This window comes from Oncorhynchus mykiss, chromosome 19 (genome assembly GCF_057628025.1).
Source record: "Oncorhynchus mykiss isolate SJ-2025 chromosome 19, ASM5762802v1, whole genome shotgun sequence".
Taxonomy (NCBI): Eukaryota; Metazoa; Chordata; class Actinopteri; order Salmoniformes; family Salmonidae; genus Oncorhynchus; species Oncorhynchus mykiss.
The window spans coordinates 66,086,750-66,104,787 of record NC_143040.1 but is presented as its reverse complement, the minus strand read 5'-3'; the positions used below and the strand labels follow the sequence as shown (position 1 = coordinate 66,104,787).

Below are 18,038 nucleotides of genomic sequence, written 5' to 3'. Positions count from 1 at the left end.
CATGCTGGTTAAGTGTGCCTTGAATTCTAAATAAATCACTGAGTGTCACCAGCAAAGCACCCCCACACCATAACACCTCCTCCTCCATGCTTCACGGTGGGAACCACACATGCGGATATCATCCGTTCACCCACACCGCGTCTCACAAAGACATGGCGGTTGGAACCAAAAATCTCAAATTTGGATTCATCAGACTAAAGGACAGATTTCCACTGGTCTAATGTCCATTGCTCATGTTTCTTGCTCTTGTTTCTTATTATTATTATTAGTGTCCTTTAGTAGTTGTTTCTTTGCAGCAATTCGACCATCAAGGCCTGATTCACAGTTGCTGTTGAGATGTGTCTGTTACTTGAACTCTGAAGCATTTAGTTGGTCTGCAATTTCTGAGACTGGTAACTCTACTGAACTTATCCTCTGCAGCAGAGGTAACTCTGGGTCTTCATGAGAGCCAGTTTCATCACAGCGCATGATGGTTTTTGCGACTCCACTTGAAGAAAATGTTTGACATTTTCCGGATTGACTGACCTTCATGTCGTAAAGTAATGATGGACTGTCATTTCTCTTTGCTTAATTGAGTATCTTTCCACAATATGGACTTGGTATTTTACCAAATAGCTGTCCTCAAGGCAAAGGGTGGTTATTTTAATAATCTCAAATATAAAATAGACTTTAAAGAAAAACCATTGAATGTGTAGGTGTTCTAAAACGTTTGACCGGTAGTGTATATACTACACACAGTACTTGTATGTATATATACACACACACTGAACAGAAATATAAAACGCAACATGTAAAGTGTTTGAGGAGCTGAAATAAAATACATTTTCCACACACACAAAAAGCTTATCTCTCTAAAATGTTGTGCACACATTTGTTTACATCCCTTTTAGTAAGCATGTCTCCTTTGCCAAGATAATTCATTCACCTGACAGGTGTGGCATATCAAGAAGCCGATTCAACGGCATGATCATTACACAGGTGCACCTTGTGCTGGGGACAATTAAATTAAAGGACACTCTAAAATGTGAAGTTTTGTCACACAACACAATGCCACAGATGTCTCAAGTTTTGAGGGAGTGTGCAATTGGCATGCTGACTGCAGGAATGGCAAAAGAGTTATTGCCAGATAATTTAATGTACATTTCTCTACCATAAGCTGACTCCAATGTTGTGTTTGAAAATTTGGCAGGATGTCCAACCGGCCTCACAACCGTCTATGCAAACATGTCTGGGATCTTTTTATTTCATGAAACATGGGACCAACACTTTACATGTTGCGTTTAGGATGCTGGAATTATAATTTGAAGAAACGTGCAAAATTGTGACTGGTTTTGTTAATGCCACATATGGAAGGTAATACATTTAACAAGCTATATCATTTAGGCTATATTAAAGCGTTAGGTTCTAGGTGCGCAAGGAATAGCCACTCGGATTGGAGAGGAAGCGTGTGTTAAGCTTTCCTGAATAAATGGGCCTGCTGGGAGCATATGTGGCCACATAATTATAGGACAGCGCATCTCAGTATCAGAAGTAACAATACAGCCAGACTGGCCTGCTACTGGGCCTTCCTGAACTGTAGACAGTAGACCCACAACTGATCCAAATGAAATGAACTGTTCAAAATCACAGGGCTTTTGCTCTGTTATTCAAATTACATTTTCACTGCAGCCCTAGAGTACAATTTTGTACTCACTTGAAAACAATAACGCAATTATTACTACTACTATATTACTACAATTATTACTGCTATTATAGTCTAGTTAGGATAGTTGTATTGTCCCTAAACAAGATCAATATAAAGCTTTTTGAGCAGCATGTCTCATATCTCCCGTTTTCTTTTCATGTGTAATGACCCACCTGGCCTCCCCACTGCCCCTCAGCTATTCCTCCATCTTGTGGATTCGTAGAAAAAAAACTGGTGCAGCTTTGAATGCTTTTATGTGTGGTATGATCGCTAGTTGGCCTATTGAAGATCTGGACAAACGATCCACCGACCACTATTGTCACTATGAATGGTGGATAGAGGGCAGGACAGACAGAGTGGTATACTATATTGACCTGTGGTATAGTAAAACTGGAATGCACAAGGGAAGTACTAAAACACCTTGAACTCGAGGAGGCGCATGCAAGCAGATGAGGACATGTGGCTCGGATGGAAGACATTATATAGTCAAACCTGCAAAAGAGTCAATGTAAACCAGGGAGAAAACACACTACCCTCCCCAAAACAAGAAAAAAATAAAATAATAACTTCCCCCACCCCCCCCAGGAAATTTCAAACGGTCCCTTACCCAATCTATATGTGCATATCTAACTCAATGACATCGTACACCTGCACATCGACTAGGTTCTGGTACCCCGTTTATATAGCCAAGTTATCGTCACTCATTGTGTACTTATTTAATGTGTTATTATTTTTTAAATGTTTCTCTGCATTGTTGGGAAGGGCTCGTAAGTAAGCATTTCACTGATAGTCTACACCTGCTGTTTATGAAGCATGTGACCAATACCATTTTATTTGATTATCTACCAGCTCCCCTATTAGTCACACCAGCCAGCATTCTGTTCTGTCACCACCAACACAATAACAAATCAGATCACGTCTGTCTGCCCTGTTTCCCTCAGAACCGTACCCTTCCCTCTTCCTCTTCTCATCACCATCACTGCAGTACATCAACACCATCACTACAGTACATCAACACCATCATCACAGTCACTACAGTACATCAACACCATCACTACAGTGCATCAACACCATCACTGCAGTACATCAACACCATCACTACAGTACATAAACACCATCACTACAGTACATAAACACCATCACTACAGTGCATCAACACCATCACTACAGTGCATCAACACCATCATCACAGTCACTACAGTACATCAACACCATCACTACAGTGCATCAACACCATCACTGCAGTACATCAACACCATCACTACAGTACATAAACACCATCACTACAGTACATCCATACCATCACTACAGTACATCAACACCATCACTACAGTGCATCAACACCATCACTACAGTGCATCAACACCATCACTGCAGTACATAAACACCATCACTACAGTACATCAACACCATCACTACAGTACATCAACACCATCACTGCAGTACATCAACACCATCACTGCAGTACATAAACACCATCACTACAGTACATCAACACCATCATCAGTCACTACAGTGCATCAACACCATCACTACAGTGCATCAACACCATCACTGCAGTACATAAACACCATCACTGCAGTACATCAACACCATCACTGCAGTACATAAACACCATCACTGCAGTACATCAACACCATCACTACAGTACATCAACACCATCACTGCAGTACATCACCACCATCATCAGTCACTACAGTACATCAACACCATCACTACAGTACATCAACACCATCACTACAGTACATCAACACCATCATCAGTCACTACAGTACATCAACACCATCACTACAGTACATCAACACCATCATCAGTCACTACAGTACATCAACACCATCACTACAGTACATCAACACCATCACTACAGTACATCAACACCATCACTACAGTACATCAACACCATCACTGCAGTACATAAACACCATCACTACAGTACATCAACACCATCACTGCAGTACATCAACACCATCACTGCAGTACATCAACACCATCACTGCAGTACATCAACACCATCATCATAGTCACTACAGTACATCAACACCATCATTGCAGTACACCGACACCATCATAGTCACTACAGTACATCAACACCATCACTGCAGTACATCAACACCATCACTACATTACATAAACACCATCACTACAGTACATCAACACCATCACTGCAGTACATCAACACCATCATTGCAGTACATCAACACCATCATCATAGTCACTACAGTACATCAACACCATCACTACAGTACATAAACACCATCACTACAGTACATCAACACCATCACTACAGTACATCAACACCATCACTGCAGTACATCAACACCATCACGGCAGTACATCAACACCATCATCATAGTCACTACAGTACATCAACACCATCACTACAGTACATCAACACCATCACGGCAGTACATCAACACCATCATCATAGTCACTACAGTACATCAACACCATTACTACAGTACATCAACACCATCACTACAGTACATCAACACCATCATCATAGTCACTACAGTACATCAACACCATCACTGCAGTACATCAACACCATCACGGCAGTACATCAACACCATCATCATAGTCACTACAGTACATCAACACCATCACTACAGTACATCAACACCATCACTACAGTACATCAACACCATCACTACAGTACATCAACACCATCACTGCAGTACATCAACACCATCATTGCAGTACATCAACACCATCATCATAGTCACTACAGTACATCAACACCATCACTACAGTACATAAACACCATCACTACAGTACATAAACACCATCACTACAGTACATCAACACCATCACTACAGTACATCAACACCATCACTACAGTACATCAACACCATCACTGCAGTACATCAACACCATCACTGCAGTACATCCACACCATCACTACAGTACATCAACACCATCACTACAGTACATCAACACCATCATCAGTCACTACAGTACATCAACACCATCACTACAGTACATCAACACCATCACTACAGTACATCAACACCATCACTACAGTACATCAACACCATCATCAGTCACTACAGTACATCAACACCATCACTACAGTACATCAACACCATCACTACAGTACATCAACACCATCACTACAGTACATCAACACCATCACTGCAGTACATAAACACCATCACTACAGTACATCAACACCATCATCATAGTCACTACAGTACACCAACACCATCATAGTCACTACAGTACATCAACACCATCACTACATTACATCAACACCATCACTACAGTACATCAACACCATCACTGCAGTACATCAACACCATCATTGCAGTACATCAACACCATCATCATAGTCACTACAGTACATAAACACCATCACTACAGTACATCAACACCATCACTACAGTACATCAACACCATCACTACAGTACATCAACACCATCACGGCAGTAAATCAACACCATCATCACAGTCACTGCAGTACGTCAACACCATTACTGCAGTACATCAGTGCAGAGAGAAACATTTACCCCTCCTACCCCTATGACATTGATGAAGCCCAGATGAGTGAAATGCTTGTCCTGTAAAATGTAATACATTTTGTGCAGACCTTCCCTCTTCTCTCTATTAGCCCTCCTCTCTCTTCTGCACCCGACTCCCAACCTCCTCCAAAGTCTCCCCCTCCTCTCACCAGGTTCTTGAAGAGAGAGGTGACCTCCCTGGTGAAGACGGCCATGTTGAGGAATCCTGTGGACACCTCGTTGTTGTCCTGGGTCAGGTGACTGTTCCCCAGGTTCTCCAGCACCTCGATGTACTGCTCCTTGTTCTCCACATGACCTAGAACCACAAACACACTTCATTGTTGTTTCTCCCTCTCTCTCTCCCTCTTTCTTCCCCTATCCCCCTCACTCTCTCTCCCCTCTCTCTTCCCCTCGCTCCCTCACCCTCTCTCCCAATGTAGTGTCTAACCCAGCGGTGCCACTGCTCTCTGACTACAGCCTGTCAACATAATAAGAGAGAAAGTGACCACATATACCCTTTCATATACCCTTTCATCACGACTGAGCAGAGCTGTACTAGATGTAATAGTTGCTGGAACCCAGCTGGATCAGATCCAGCATACTGTCGTTTGCACAATAGTGTGAAATGGGGAATGTAAACAAGTCTTTTTGAGTACCCATCTCCAGTTTTCTAGCATGGGTGCCAGTATGTGGATCCCAATCGGTTTGTGCTTTAGCCAGGTCCTTTGTCAAAGGTCTGGCACGGCAACGACAGTGGAAGCAGTAACTGCCTGGCGTCTAGGCTACAGTTTTTCCAGTAACTATTACAAAATGCACATCTATGCCATCCCGATGGCTTACCCCAGATAATAGTCTGCTTTTGTTCAAAATGGTCTCTTTCAGTCTTTAATGTTGTGTGTGTATGCTTGTTTGTGTGTCAGGGCCAAGGTCTGCGGCTGCATGCTAACTGCGGGTTTGTTGACAACAAAAATCTGACGAGCAGCACAACATTGACTAACATATTTGAGGAAGATCATTAATGGCCCCCTGGGGTTGGGGGAGAGAGAGAGAGAAGAGAGAGGAGAGAGAGGAGAGAGAGAGAGAGATGGTGAGTCAACCAAGCAACGCCATACTGTATCATTCATGGCTGATTGAGGGGTTCTGAATCAGCCAGCCACTAGCAACAAACAGGAAAAGAGCCCCCCCCCCCTTAGCCTTACTGGAATGGAACAGCCCCATATGATTCCAGTTAAGAGGGAGAAAGAAAGTGGGGGTTTAGAGGGGGGATGGTGGATGTGTGGATAGAAGTGGAGTTGGGGTATCTCTGTACTGACTGACCAAACATCATTTCCTAACTCTGTCTCTCTCTGACTTACATCTGACCGTTAAACCTCCCAAATGGGAAAGAGACTTTTTCATAGTTCAGTAAGAAGAAAAACTTATTTTTTTACGTGTTCATCCATGTTTTCTGTATGTTGTTATCATTGTGAATCTGGTGAGTAGTTGCTTCGTCACACCAGTATGAAATAGTGAAAAGTAGTCGTCAGGGTTGGGTAGGTTACTTTATAAATGTAATCCGTTACAATTACAAGTTACCCGTCCAAAATTGTACATCAGTAACGTAACTTTTGGATTACCCAAACTCAGTAACGTAATCTGTTTACATTCAGTTACTTTTAGATTACTTTCCCCTTAAGCCGTATTAGAAGAAGACAAAAAAAATTGAACGACATCTATTGCAGGATAAATCAATGTTAAAGTTTACATAGTTGGCCATATATGGATGTTCAATGTTACTTTATGGATTGGTTATGTAGAAACCCATCGCTTTCTACTACATATAATAATAAGATTACATTATATCTTTACATTAAAAACCAAAGTCTATCAGAATTCCAGTCATTCCATTAAATTACAACTGTGTTTTATCGGGAATAGTCTGAACTGGGGTTTTTTTCAGCTCAGTTTTACTCGAGGCATAGAACGCAGCGTAGACATAACCTATAGGTCTACTGTTTTTATTCGATAGAATACATTAAAATATATATATCTTTCGGGTTCACAGTGCTGACGGAACCGAGGTCCCCATATTCATCTGAGAGTGGTTCCATTTGTCCAGGCCTATCCCTCAGTATAATGCTTTATAACTTGAACACATGTGTGAGCCTTTATAATGCATTATAATAAGGCTTATAATGCCATGTATGTGTGCATGTGCGTGTGCGTGTGCGTGCGCTTACTTAGTCCAGAGCTGTGGATGGCCTTGATCATCTTCTTCATCCTCTGTAAGGTGCTCTGGTCCATCTCTAAGGACTAAGAGATAAGGAAAAAGAGATTTAAGGAAACATACATACTTGACATGTATTGAGCAGTATAAGGTTTCAGGAAGGCAGATCTTTCCCTGAGGTAAATCCTAACTTCAGATCGGTCTGTCCATGCAACTCTGTGTTTGACGTAAAATCATGTACTGATGATGTCAATGGGAGACTTGAACAACAACAAATAAATGGAATATTACACCAGACTCCAAGTTAGGATTTCACCCAGTAGTAATGAGAAACAGCAATGGTGAAAAACATGTAACCTGTCCAAGCTGTCTCTAGGGAAAACACACTTTCCTTGACTTTCTAGCAGCGGTCATGACGACTGTTTAGTTCCCACGCCATGACTAATGTTAAGTGAACGGGTGAATCGGCACTTAGTCCGTCTAACACCGTCACATTTGCAATCATTGGACTGATGTCACTCATGCTCTAACCACCGACCTCGCCTGACGTTTTCTTTTCAAGTTCGCCGACTCTCTCAGGTTCATTTGACATGTTGAAACTTCCCTCTGCTCTGCTCTGTTTGCATCTGAACCAGCAGACCTCGTGGCTCTCTCTTCTACCGGATCGTTAATGGCACCCACCTGGTGTGCCAGCTCTAAATCAGTCCCTGATTACAGGGGAAAATGAGAAGACAAAAAGGATCCTTAAGAGAAAAAAGGATCCTTATTGAGAAGACAAAAAGGATCCTTACTGAGAAGAGAAAAAGGATCCTTACTGAGAAGACAAAAAGGATCCTTATTGAGAAGACAAAAAAGGATCCTTATTGAGAAGAGAAAAAAAGGATCCTTATTGAGAAGAGAAAAAAGGATCCTTATTGAGAAGACAAAAAGGATCCTTACTGAGAAGACAAAAAGGATCCTTACTGAGAAGACAAAAAGGATCCTTACTGAGAAGAGAAAAAGGATCCTTATTGAGGAGACAAAAAGGATCCTTAAGAGAAGAGAAAAAGGATCCTTATTGAGAAGAGAAAAAGGATCCTTATTGAGAAGAGAAAAAAGGATCCTTATTGAGAAGAGAAAAAAGGATCCTTATTGAGAAGACAAAAAGGATCCTTATTGAGAAGACAAAAAGGATCCTTATTGAGAAGAGAAAAAAGGATCCTTATTGAGAAGAGAAAAGGGATCCTTATTGAGAAGAGAAAAAAGGATCCTTATTGAGAAGACAAAAAGGATCCTTACTGAGAAGACAAAAAGGATCCTTATTGAGAAGAGAAAAAAGGATCCTTATTGAGAAGAGAAAAGGGATCCTTATTGAGAAGAGAAAAAAGGATCCTTATTGAGAAGAGAAAAAAGGATCCTTATTTTATAAGTATTATTAAAGTTACAGTAACTCAACCAGTAGTGGTTAGTGTTCATGTGACATAACAGCCCTTGGCATTGTGGGGGACTACCACATGTCTTATTTGTCAAATTCAAAAGAGCATGGGACTTTAAACTGTATAGAAATGTATGGAAAGACTCACTTCTGCTTTATTTTTCCACTTTCACAGTCAACTGCTGAGCAAGGCCACGTACAGTAAGAGTCAGGGCAAGACAGTGGTCAAAGTGAAAATATGTCTTGAAACTGTTACACTTCAATGTCATAAATGTGTTTACTTAAGTCTATGAGACAGTCAGGGTGAAGGTGATGTGTCCAATATGATGTTCCCTATGAACAAATGATGTAATATCGCCATTTAACAAAGAGATACTCTTTTTTTAAACCTCTCCTCGTACACAGAATCCAAGTACAGGCCACACCACCATGGTGCAGTAGACGGTAGAACAGTTACAACACACCCTGTTACGGTAAATCAAAAAGATATGTTAAACCCCCCCAGCATGCATTTAGCATAATACCTAACGTCCCGAGGACCAGACCTTGTGGTTCATCCCTGCTGTGTCCTGTCTGTAGCATCTGCTGATACTCTGTCTAACACACACAGAGCTGCTGTAATAATAGAGAGGGGTCCAAGGTTTGAAACAGACAGTAGAATAAAGGGAAGATTGTCTGTGGAGAATACACCCAGTCTGTCTCAATGGTAACACATGTATTTATGGGTGTAACTGTTTTACTCTTCTCTCAAGGGTATAGGGAATTTTGGTATGTGTGTGTTCCTGGTTGCATGTGTGTGTGTGTGTGTGTGTGTGTGTGTGTGTGTGTGTTTCAAAACCCCAGTGTGTGTCACTGTCAACCCATGGTCAGGCAGCGCAACAGGAATTCCTGGCTTCAGGGATATCTGATCCCATGAACCTGCTGTTGGCAAGAGGACAGATTTGTTGAATAACCACAAGAACGACGAGCCCTTAGAATCTGGCTTTCCCTTGCTCTCCATTCAAATAACCTTATCAGCACTCAACTACTATCAAGAGTAACAAGCGGCAGTAGGAGGCCACAACCAGCCAACACAACCACTATAGCCATAACACACAGCCTCCCCCTAAAACATCACGACCTAGTAATGGGATCACTCTGCCCTCTGATAACTCTGATACCCAGCCACCATTTGTAAATGGCCCTGATCACGTTGCATTAAAATGGATTCTCTCCATAGCTGCCCTGCAAATTTGGGTTCAAATCCTAATATTAATTGGCTTTAGACTGCGTAGAGTGGCAGGCACTTTTGGGACTTTCGTATTGGTTCCATTGCACCAGGCAATCTCAATCAAGCCCAGCTAAAGTATTTTAAATGATTTCAAATAGTATTTAAACCCAGGTCTGGGAATCAGATTCCAAACTGGCCTCTCCCCAGCGGAGCTATCCCAGCTATGTTTCCAGACTGTCGTAACTATAAATAGTTAGATTAGTCATATAAAGAAATGGTTGGACTGGCACGTCAGGGTATCTCTGTTGGACTGGCACGTCAGGGTATCTCTGTTGGACTGGCACGTCAGGGTATCTCTGATGGACTGGCACGTCAGGGTATCTCTGTTGGACTGGCACGTCAGGGTATCTCTGTTGGACTGGCACGTCAGGGTATCTCTGTTGGACTGGCACGTCAGGGTATCTCTGTTGGACTGGCACGTCAGGGTATCTCTGTTGGACTGGCACGTCAGGGTATCTCTGTTGGACTGGCACGTCAGGGTATCTCTGTTGGACTGGCACGTCAGGGTATCTCTGTTGGACTGGCACGTCAGGGTATCTCTGTTGGACTGGCACGTCAGGGTATCTCTGTTGGACTGGCACGTCAGGGTATCTCTGTTGGACTGGCACGTCAGGGTATCTCTGTTGGACTGGCACGTCAGGGTATGTCTGTTGGACTGGCACGTCAGGGTATCTCTGTTGGACTGGCACGTCAGGGTATCTCTGTTGGACTGGCACGTCAGGGTATCTCTGTTGGACTGGCACGTCAGGGTATCTCTGCTGGACTGGCACATCAGGGTATCTCTGTTGGACTGGCACATCAGGGTATCTCTGTTGGACTGGCACGTCAGGGTATCTCTGTTGGACTGGCATGTCAGGGTATCTCTGTTGGACTGGCACATCAGGGTATCTCTGTTGGACTGGCACGTCAGGGTATCTTAGTTGGACTGGCACATCAGGGTATCTCTGTTGGACTGGCATGTCAGGGTATGTCTGTTGGACTGGCATTTCAGGGTATCTCTGTTGGACTGGCATGTCAGGGTATCTCTGTTGGACTGGCATGTCAGGGTATCTCTGTTGGACTGGCATGTCAGGGTATCTCTGTTGGACTGGCACGTCAGGGTATCTCTGTTGGACTGGCACGTCAGGGTATCTCTGTTGGACTGGCATGTCAGGGTATCTCTGTTGGACTGGCACATCAGGGTATCTCTGTTGGACTGGCATGTCAGGGTATCTCTGTTGGACTGGCACATCCAACCCCAGGGTATCTCTGTTGCTTACCTTTTCTTTTGTGATGGTTATCAGGAGAAATGACCTACACAGTGTGCGTGTGTGCCCATCCAACAGCCCATCACCTAAACATACTGACAGAGATACACAAACAGACTCTAGCATCCAGTGGTACGGTTCATTTAGGAGAGCTGGCCAGGAACCCAGTGATGTATCATATCATCTTAAAGGAGCAATCTGTAGTTGTTACATCCATTGTTGGATTTATAAATGAGTAATATACCCATAGATTCTTGAAGAATTGAACTTAATGCCTCATGTACACCATCAGAACCCAAAATATAAGATTGTTTTACTACAATGTTTGTAAACGATATAAACCTCAAAACATGGTTAAAACCATAATGTTGATATTATGGATGGTCAGTCCTGGTATCCATAGCTCTGACTATGAATTTGAGAGTGGTTACATTTCTCCAGGCCCTTCCCTAAGTTTTTATTTTTTTAAATTGAAAAAGAGACAGGGTAACCTCATTGTTATAGTTTAAACTGCATATTGGTAATTTAAAATGTGTCATATCATTCATTATTACACACCTGAAGTTTGTATAGGCTATATATATATATATATATATATATATATATATATATATATATATATATATATATATATATATAGTTGGGTAATGTGTTGTTTTTTTACCATATCTTCTTTCTTTGGACTTTCACTGGGGCATTTCAGACCACTGACGTTTACTTGGATCATAGAGACATATATTCATGAATAAAGCTTAGTGTGTGTGTGTGATGTCACAGTCAGAAGCCAGCTTCTCTCTCTGATTCATCTGCAATGTTGAGAAGCCTTGTAACCACAGTCTGAGGATAAATGGATTCAAACAAACATTAACACATACATAATCCCCAGCAGGCCTTGAGGCTGGAGTTTCGCCCACCAAACCCACTGTCCTTCACCCCCCCCCCCCCCCCCCCCCCCCAACCCAACCCCAACACGCACTAATCCTTCCTAGCTGTCCACACTCCATACGAGTGCCGTCTGGCTGGCCGGCTGTGTTTGTTTCCGGTGGTCCTGCTACAAGCTCAGCCAGGTCATCCCAGCCCAGAACCCCATAGAGCCCCAGTCACAGCCCTCAGGAACTGAGCTAATTAAAGAGGCTCTGCCATAATCCCTTCAGGAAGCTCTGCCAGAGATGTGCTGTGCATCCATGGGTTTCTAGTGGGGCTGATTGGCTCTTTTAGCCCTGCTGTGAGGAAACCAGACATTGGATTATGCTGAGTCAACATTTGAGGAAGGCTGTGGTAAGGTTGATTTGGGGTTGGGATTCAGTCTATGGAAAACATAATTCTCCTAGCCTTGCTGTGACAAAATCAAGGCATGGGAGTCAACGTTTGGAGAAGGTTACGAGAAAGTTGTGGTAATGTTGGGCTTTTGGATTCATTTAGTCTGGCAGGTCTGCCATGCCAAGTCTGAAGAGCATTAGTCAAATGTGTTCCAGCCAGGATTGCATTGTGCTTCTATTGCCAGGAGTTGTATCCAGCCTCAGCATTTTTTGTTGTGTAAAAAAAGGTAGGAAATACTTAAGTGTGTTGGTAGAACAAATGAAGGCCTCTGATTATGTAACTGATGAGGAACAGTCATTTCATGTAATTTCATGTGAATGGCTAAAAGCAGAAACAGACGTCTTATTTAATCCTCCCAGCCTTCAGTTCAGCCTCTCCAATTAGAGGCCATCGACTCTTCTCGCTGACAAGTTCCCGATAACAACAACAACAACAACGATGATAACAACAAATCAAGAGCTGCGTGATGCTCTGCGCTACAGCTTTCTCCAATAGCGAGTCAACACTGATGTTTACCTGTGTCAATTTTTTACAGTTCCATGCATTGCTAGCTGATCTTCACCATCATAAATCACTCCCTTCTCTTATAAGAGCTAAGATCTCTCTAACCTTGAGGAGAATCTACTTACTCCTAATCTCACGTTGACATCGAAGTTCAGTAAAATGCGTTCATCTAGACCCGCCAATAGAGATCAAAGCTGTGGCCATTCGTAGCTCAAGATTTTGACGAAGGCTCGGATGATTATTGCCCATCTGAACATCTGTTCCACAATGGTCTCTCAAACAGTTCACGACAGAGACCATGAGAGACTATTCCTCAGTCGTCAATGTCTCAGTGGGTATGGTATTGTTTTTTTTTATTAGGATCCCCATTCGCTGTTGCGAAAGCAGCAGCTACTCTTCCTGGGGTCCACACAGAACATGAAACATTACATAATACAGAACATCAATAGACAAGAACAGAACTACATCAATTTAAAAATGGCACACTTAGCCTACCTATCAATACATACACACAAACTATCTAGATCAAATAGGGGTGAGGTGTTGCTTTATCTGCTTTTTGAAACTAGGTTTGCAGTTCACTTCCGCTATATGAGATGGGAGTTCCATGCAATAACGGCTCTATATAATATTGTACAATTTCTTGAATTTGTTCTGGATTTGGGGACTGTGAAAAGACCCCTGGTGGCATGTCTGGCGGTGTAAGTGTGTGTGTCAGAGCTGTGTGTAAGTTGACAATGCAAACCATTTAGAATTATCAACACATTAATGTTTCTTAGAAAAATAAGTGATGCAGTCAGTCTCTCCTCAACTCTTAGCCAAGAGAGACTGGCATGCAATGTATTTATATCAGCCCTCTGGTTACAATTAAGAGCAAAACGTGCCGTACTGGGTCAGCTGCAGCTTAACTAGGTCTTTCTTAGCAGCACTTGACCTATGATGACCTCTGACCGGACAATAATCAAGATAAGATAAAACTAGAGCCTCCAGGACTTGCGTTGTGGAGTGTGGTGTCAAAAAAAGCAGAGCATCTCTTTATTACGGACAGACCTCTCCCCATCTTTATATCCATTGAATCCATACATTTTGAACATTACAGTTTACAATCTAAGGTAACACCAAGTCATTTTGTCTCCTCAACTTGTTCAACAGGCACACCATTCATGACCAGATTTAGCTGAGGTCTAGAGCTTAGGGAATGATTTGTACCAAATACAATGCTCTTAGTTTTAGAAATGTTCAGGACCAGTTCATTACTGGCCACCCATTCCAAAACTGACTGCATGCTCCTTGTTAAGGGTTTCAGTCACTTCATTAGCTGTGGTTGCTGATACATATATGGTTGAATCATCAGCATACATGGACATACAGGCTTTGTTTAATGACAGTGGCAGGTCATTGGTAAAAATAGAAAGAGTAGAGGACCTAGAAAACTGCCTTGCGGCACACCACACATTGACATAAGAGAAGCTTCCATTAAAAAATACCCCTTGAGTTAAATTAGATAGATAGCTCTGAAACCACGATTTGCAGAGGTTGAAAAGCCATAACACATATGTTCTCAACAACAGGTTATGGTCAATAATATCAAAGGCTGCACTGAAATATAACAGTACAGCTCCCACAGTCTTCTTACTGTCAATTTCTTTGAACCAATCATCAGTCATGTGTGTCAGTGCAGTTCATGTTGAGTGAACCCATGGGCACTTTCTCTGTTATGGGAGGAATGGTATTCAGGTGAAACTAGGCTATAGCCTGTCACTGCAAGACAAAGGTCATACCTGTACTGTAGCTAAGGTTTATCCTGGAAAGTATTCAGTGTCACAGTCATTTAGCTTAACACTCATACAGGAAAATGACATATTTGGAAATGCTTATTTGTAAATCTTATTTAAACATCTCCCCTATCTATCAACTGCCCCAACCCTGTGCATCGCACTATCCACTGTCCCACGACGACATAAAACACTTGTGAAATATCATGGAAATATTTATAAATAGCCTACGTTTATAAATTACATCAAAATGAACTTGGCCAACTTGTTTTAGGGGTTTTACCTATCGGTTCACCTCCCACAACTGTCAATAACAAGTTAGGCTACCTAACGCAGACTGGTATACAGTATTAGTACGCACTGCGCGTTCCCCACTCTCTGGTTGCGCTGCACTAGCCTGACTTACCTCTTCGACTGCCGAAACGGTGTTCCGACATTCACTCATTTTGGACTGAAAACTCGAGGTAGCCGGTGAAGCCAAGTCCTCGTTTGTCAGAGCAACAAACTCTGAAATGTTGATACGCTCCGGCATATTTCTCTCAAGGTAAAGGGGTCCAACTGAAGATTTACAAAAGTTTGTAAAAGTGTCAAAAACGCATGTTTCCATGGAAAATGCACATGTTCTCCGTTGTGGAAAAGGCTATAGCAAAAGGTAAAATGTCTCACTGCGGTGCGGTACATGAGTGAGCACCACTGCGAGCGCTACAGATCCAATGCTGGCTCTGTGCGTGCGGTTAGGGAGGGAGTAATTCCATCATCACGTGGAATGTTTCTGCTTTCTGGCATACTGAATTGGGCGCGTGAAGAATGGACCCGCAGTCTTTTGCCGTCTCATTTCCCCTCCATGCAAACCCTAGCCTGTAGTGAAAACAGTGGACTACTACACAGATGAATAGGGTGTCACACACCATATAATCACTTTAGAATGCAATGAAAAGGTTCAGGGCGCTATGAGGAAATGGAGCAAGATCCACCATGTGAAAGCACTGCAATATTCTACATTTTAATCAAGGCTAAACAAAAACATTCAACTTTCAATGCCTTCCATTGGCTTATTTCACCAGTTTAGCCAAAGTATATAGCTGTCATTCTATGGCAAACCTCACCTCTACACTTGAAAAACCTTTATCTCTGCCTCTAATTCCCTGCTGGGTATAGATAGTATGACTGTTGGGCCCCAGTGCAGGTAACAGACTTGTAGCAAACCTCTATATTACCTACCCTTGACATTACGGTTTCACCTTACAGGTGTACCCGACTCCTCATTCCTGCTACTATACAATCTGCCAACACATGAAAGGAAGGATATCAAAGTACTTTGCCTGAGGGAAGTTAAGTTTTAGACTTGAAAAGCTTTGGGTGCAATGTAGTCCAGGGTTGACTGTGTTTTCCAAGCTCACTGCAACCATATTGAGTATGGGGGGGGGGGGCTACTTTATATGACCACAAAACCACTTATTTACCTGCTGAAAGGATATAACTAATTAACCCTTCACTAAGCCCCGCCACAGAACATGGTGCAACCTATCGCAGTGTTCCAATGCATAACAACTGTTGTCAAGTCTGACACACTGAGGTGTTGTAATAAGAACTGAAGACTGCATCCAAGATGTCCCCAGTTGTTCTCAAGGTAACCTCCTCACGTTCACATACTCCCGATATATCTGGGTTGCGTCCAGTTTGTGTTGATCAACATCAAATGCGCACTAGCACTCAGAGCGCGCCGGGTGCAGCGACAACGCCATCTCATCATCCAAATAAATGGGGGACATTAGATAAATATAAAATATTCATAGCTTTGGTTGTGAGTAATGGAAAACAAATCGGCTTCAGAAACAATTATTTGAATAATAAATGTTTTGTGCTCGAAGGTGATGACTAAAGTGTCTTATTAGGAATTTTTGAATCTGACTTCTCTGGGTGGCCGTATATGGGAATTGTCTTTCTGGGCCGAGCTTCAGTTAAACTGCCGTACGGAAGCAAAATTGGAGGAGCAGTTGAAACCTGGCCTCATTCGTCCGACACCTTGGACAAGTTCACGTATTAAACACATGGAAGGCATTGAGCTTTCATCCAAAAACACCTTTTTCAATGCCTAAATAATTGTACAGTGCACCAGGGGCACTTGTTACTATAATTCCTCAGATGCAAAGCCTGTTGATGGCGTATTTGTTTCGAATCTAAAATTATACTTTTGTTATCATAGGTTTATAGCTCAGCTGGTTAGCTGGATCTCAGTCTTATTGACCACCCAACGGTGCTAACGCTAGTTAGCCAGTTAATATAAATGTTAGTTTTTTTTCTTCAAAATGTTAGCAAGGTAAGTTAGCCATGTTATGAATACAACTACCATCTGCTGTCGACATAAGGATACGATTTGAGAGCACTAGTCAGCTCCAAAAAATGGTTAGTAACTATGGCTGCATGACAGAACATTCAGAGCCATCGTGGCTAGTCACACTACAGCCTTCATTTTACCAGGATCCCGTGAAGCAATTGTAATGACAGACCACCACAACATACCAGAGGGTCTCCTGATTACCAGAGGGTCTCCTGGTAGTCTGTGTTCAATTTCATTGTGTATTAAAAAACACTATTTGAGGTCATTTTGAGGGGATTTTGCCAGTGGTGTAAATATAAGGAAATGGGTTTTGCATGATTTTTTTTTCTTCAGAAGTTGCAACAGTAACCAAGGGGGGCGGGACTTAGCAAAGGGTCAACCTGGGAAACTTTTACATGCGTCATTGTGACAGTAAACTCAAACAAACTCAAGGTTATTTCCTGAACAGTCCTGAAGGAATAGCACAGTCAATACCAGACTTTTTGCAGTAGTAGTGCTGTGTTATTGTAATAGCAGCCTTGATTTCTAACTCCAACCCTTACTTTATTTTTGTAAAAACAAATATTTAACATTTATTTAACTAGGCAAGTCAGTTAAGAACACATTTTTATTTACCTATGATGGCCTACCCCGGCCAAACCGTAACCCGGACGACAATGGGCCAATTGTGCGCCGCCCAATGGGACTCCCAATCACGGCCGGTTGTGATACAGCCCAGAATCGAACCAGAGTCTGCAGTGACGCCTCTAGCATGAGCTGCAGTGCCTTCGACTGCTGCGC

At 42.4% G+C, this 18,038-nt stretch overlaps 1 protein-coding gene across 4 annotated transcripts in view; it reads right to left on the bottom strand.

The window, feature by feature from the left end:
• Positions 1-15,846, bottom strand: part of LOC110498167 (arf-GAP with SH3 domain, ANK repeat and PH domain-containing protein 3) — a 60,519-nt gene extending 44,673 nt beyond the window's left edge. For 2 of the 4 annotated variants that reach the window (XR_016489055.1, XM_036955141.2), the window contains exons 1-3: positions 15,324-15,846; positions 7,401-7,473; positions 5,352-5,497 (exon numbers count right to left, since the gene is read on the bottom strand). Coding sequence is in view for 3 of the 4 variants with exons in the window: in XM_036955141.2 (XP_036811036.1) it covers positions 5,352-5,497; positions 7,401-7,473; positions 15,324-15,524 (420 nt within the window). In the remaining variant the exon portion in view is untranslated. Of the gene's footprint in view, positions 1-5,351; positions 5,498-7,400; positions 7,474-7,925; positions 8,095-15,323 lie in introns of those variants that run through there. The other 2 variants (XM_036955142.2, XM_036955143.2) reach the window with 2 other exon arrangements.
• Positions 15,847-18,038: the final 2,192 nt, after the last annotated feature.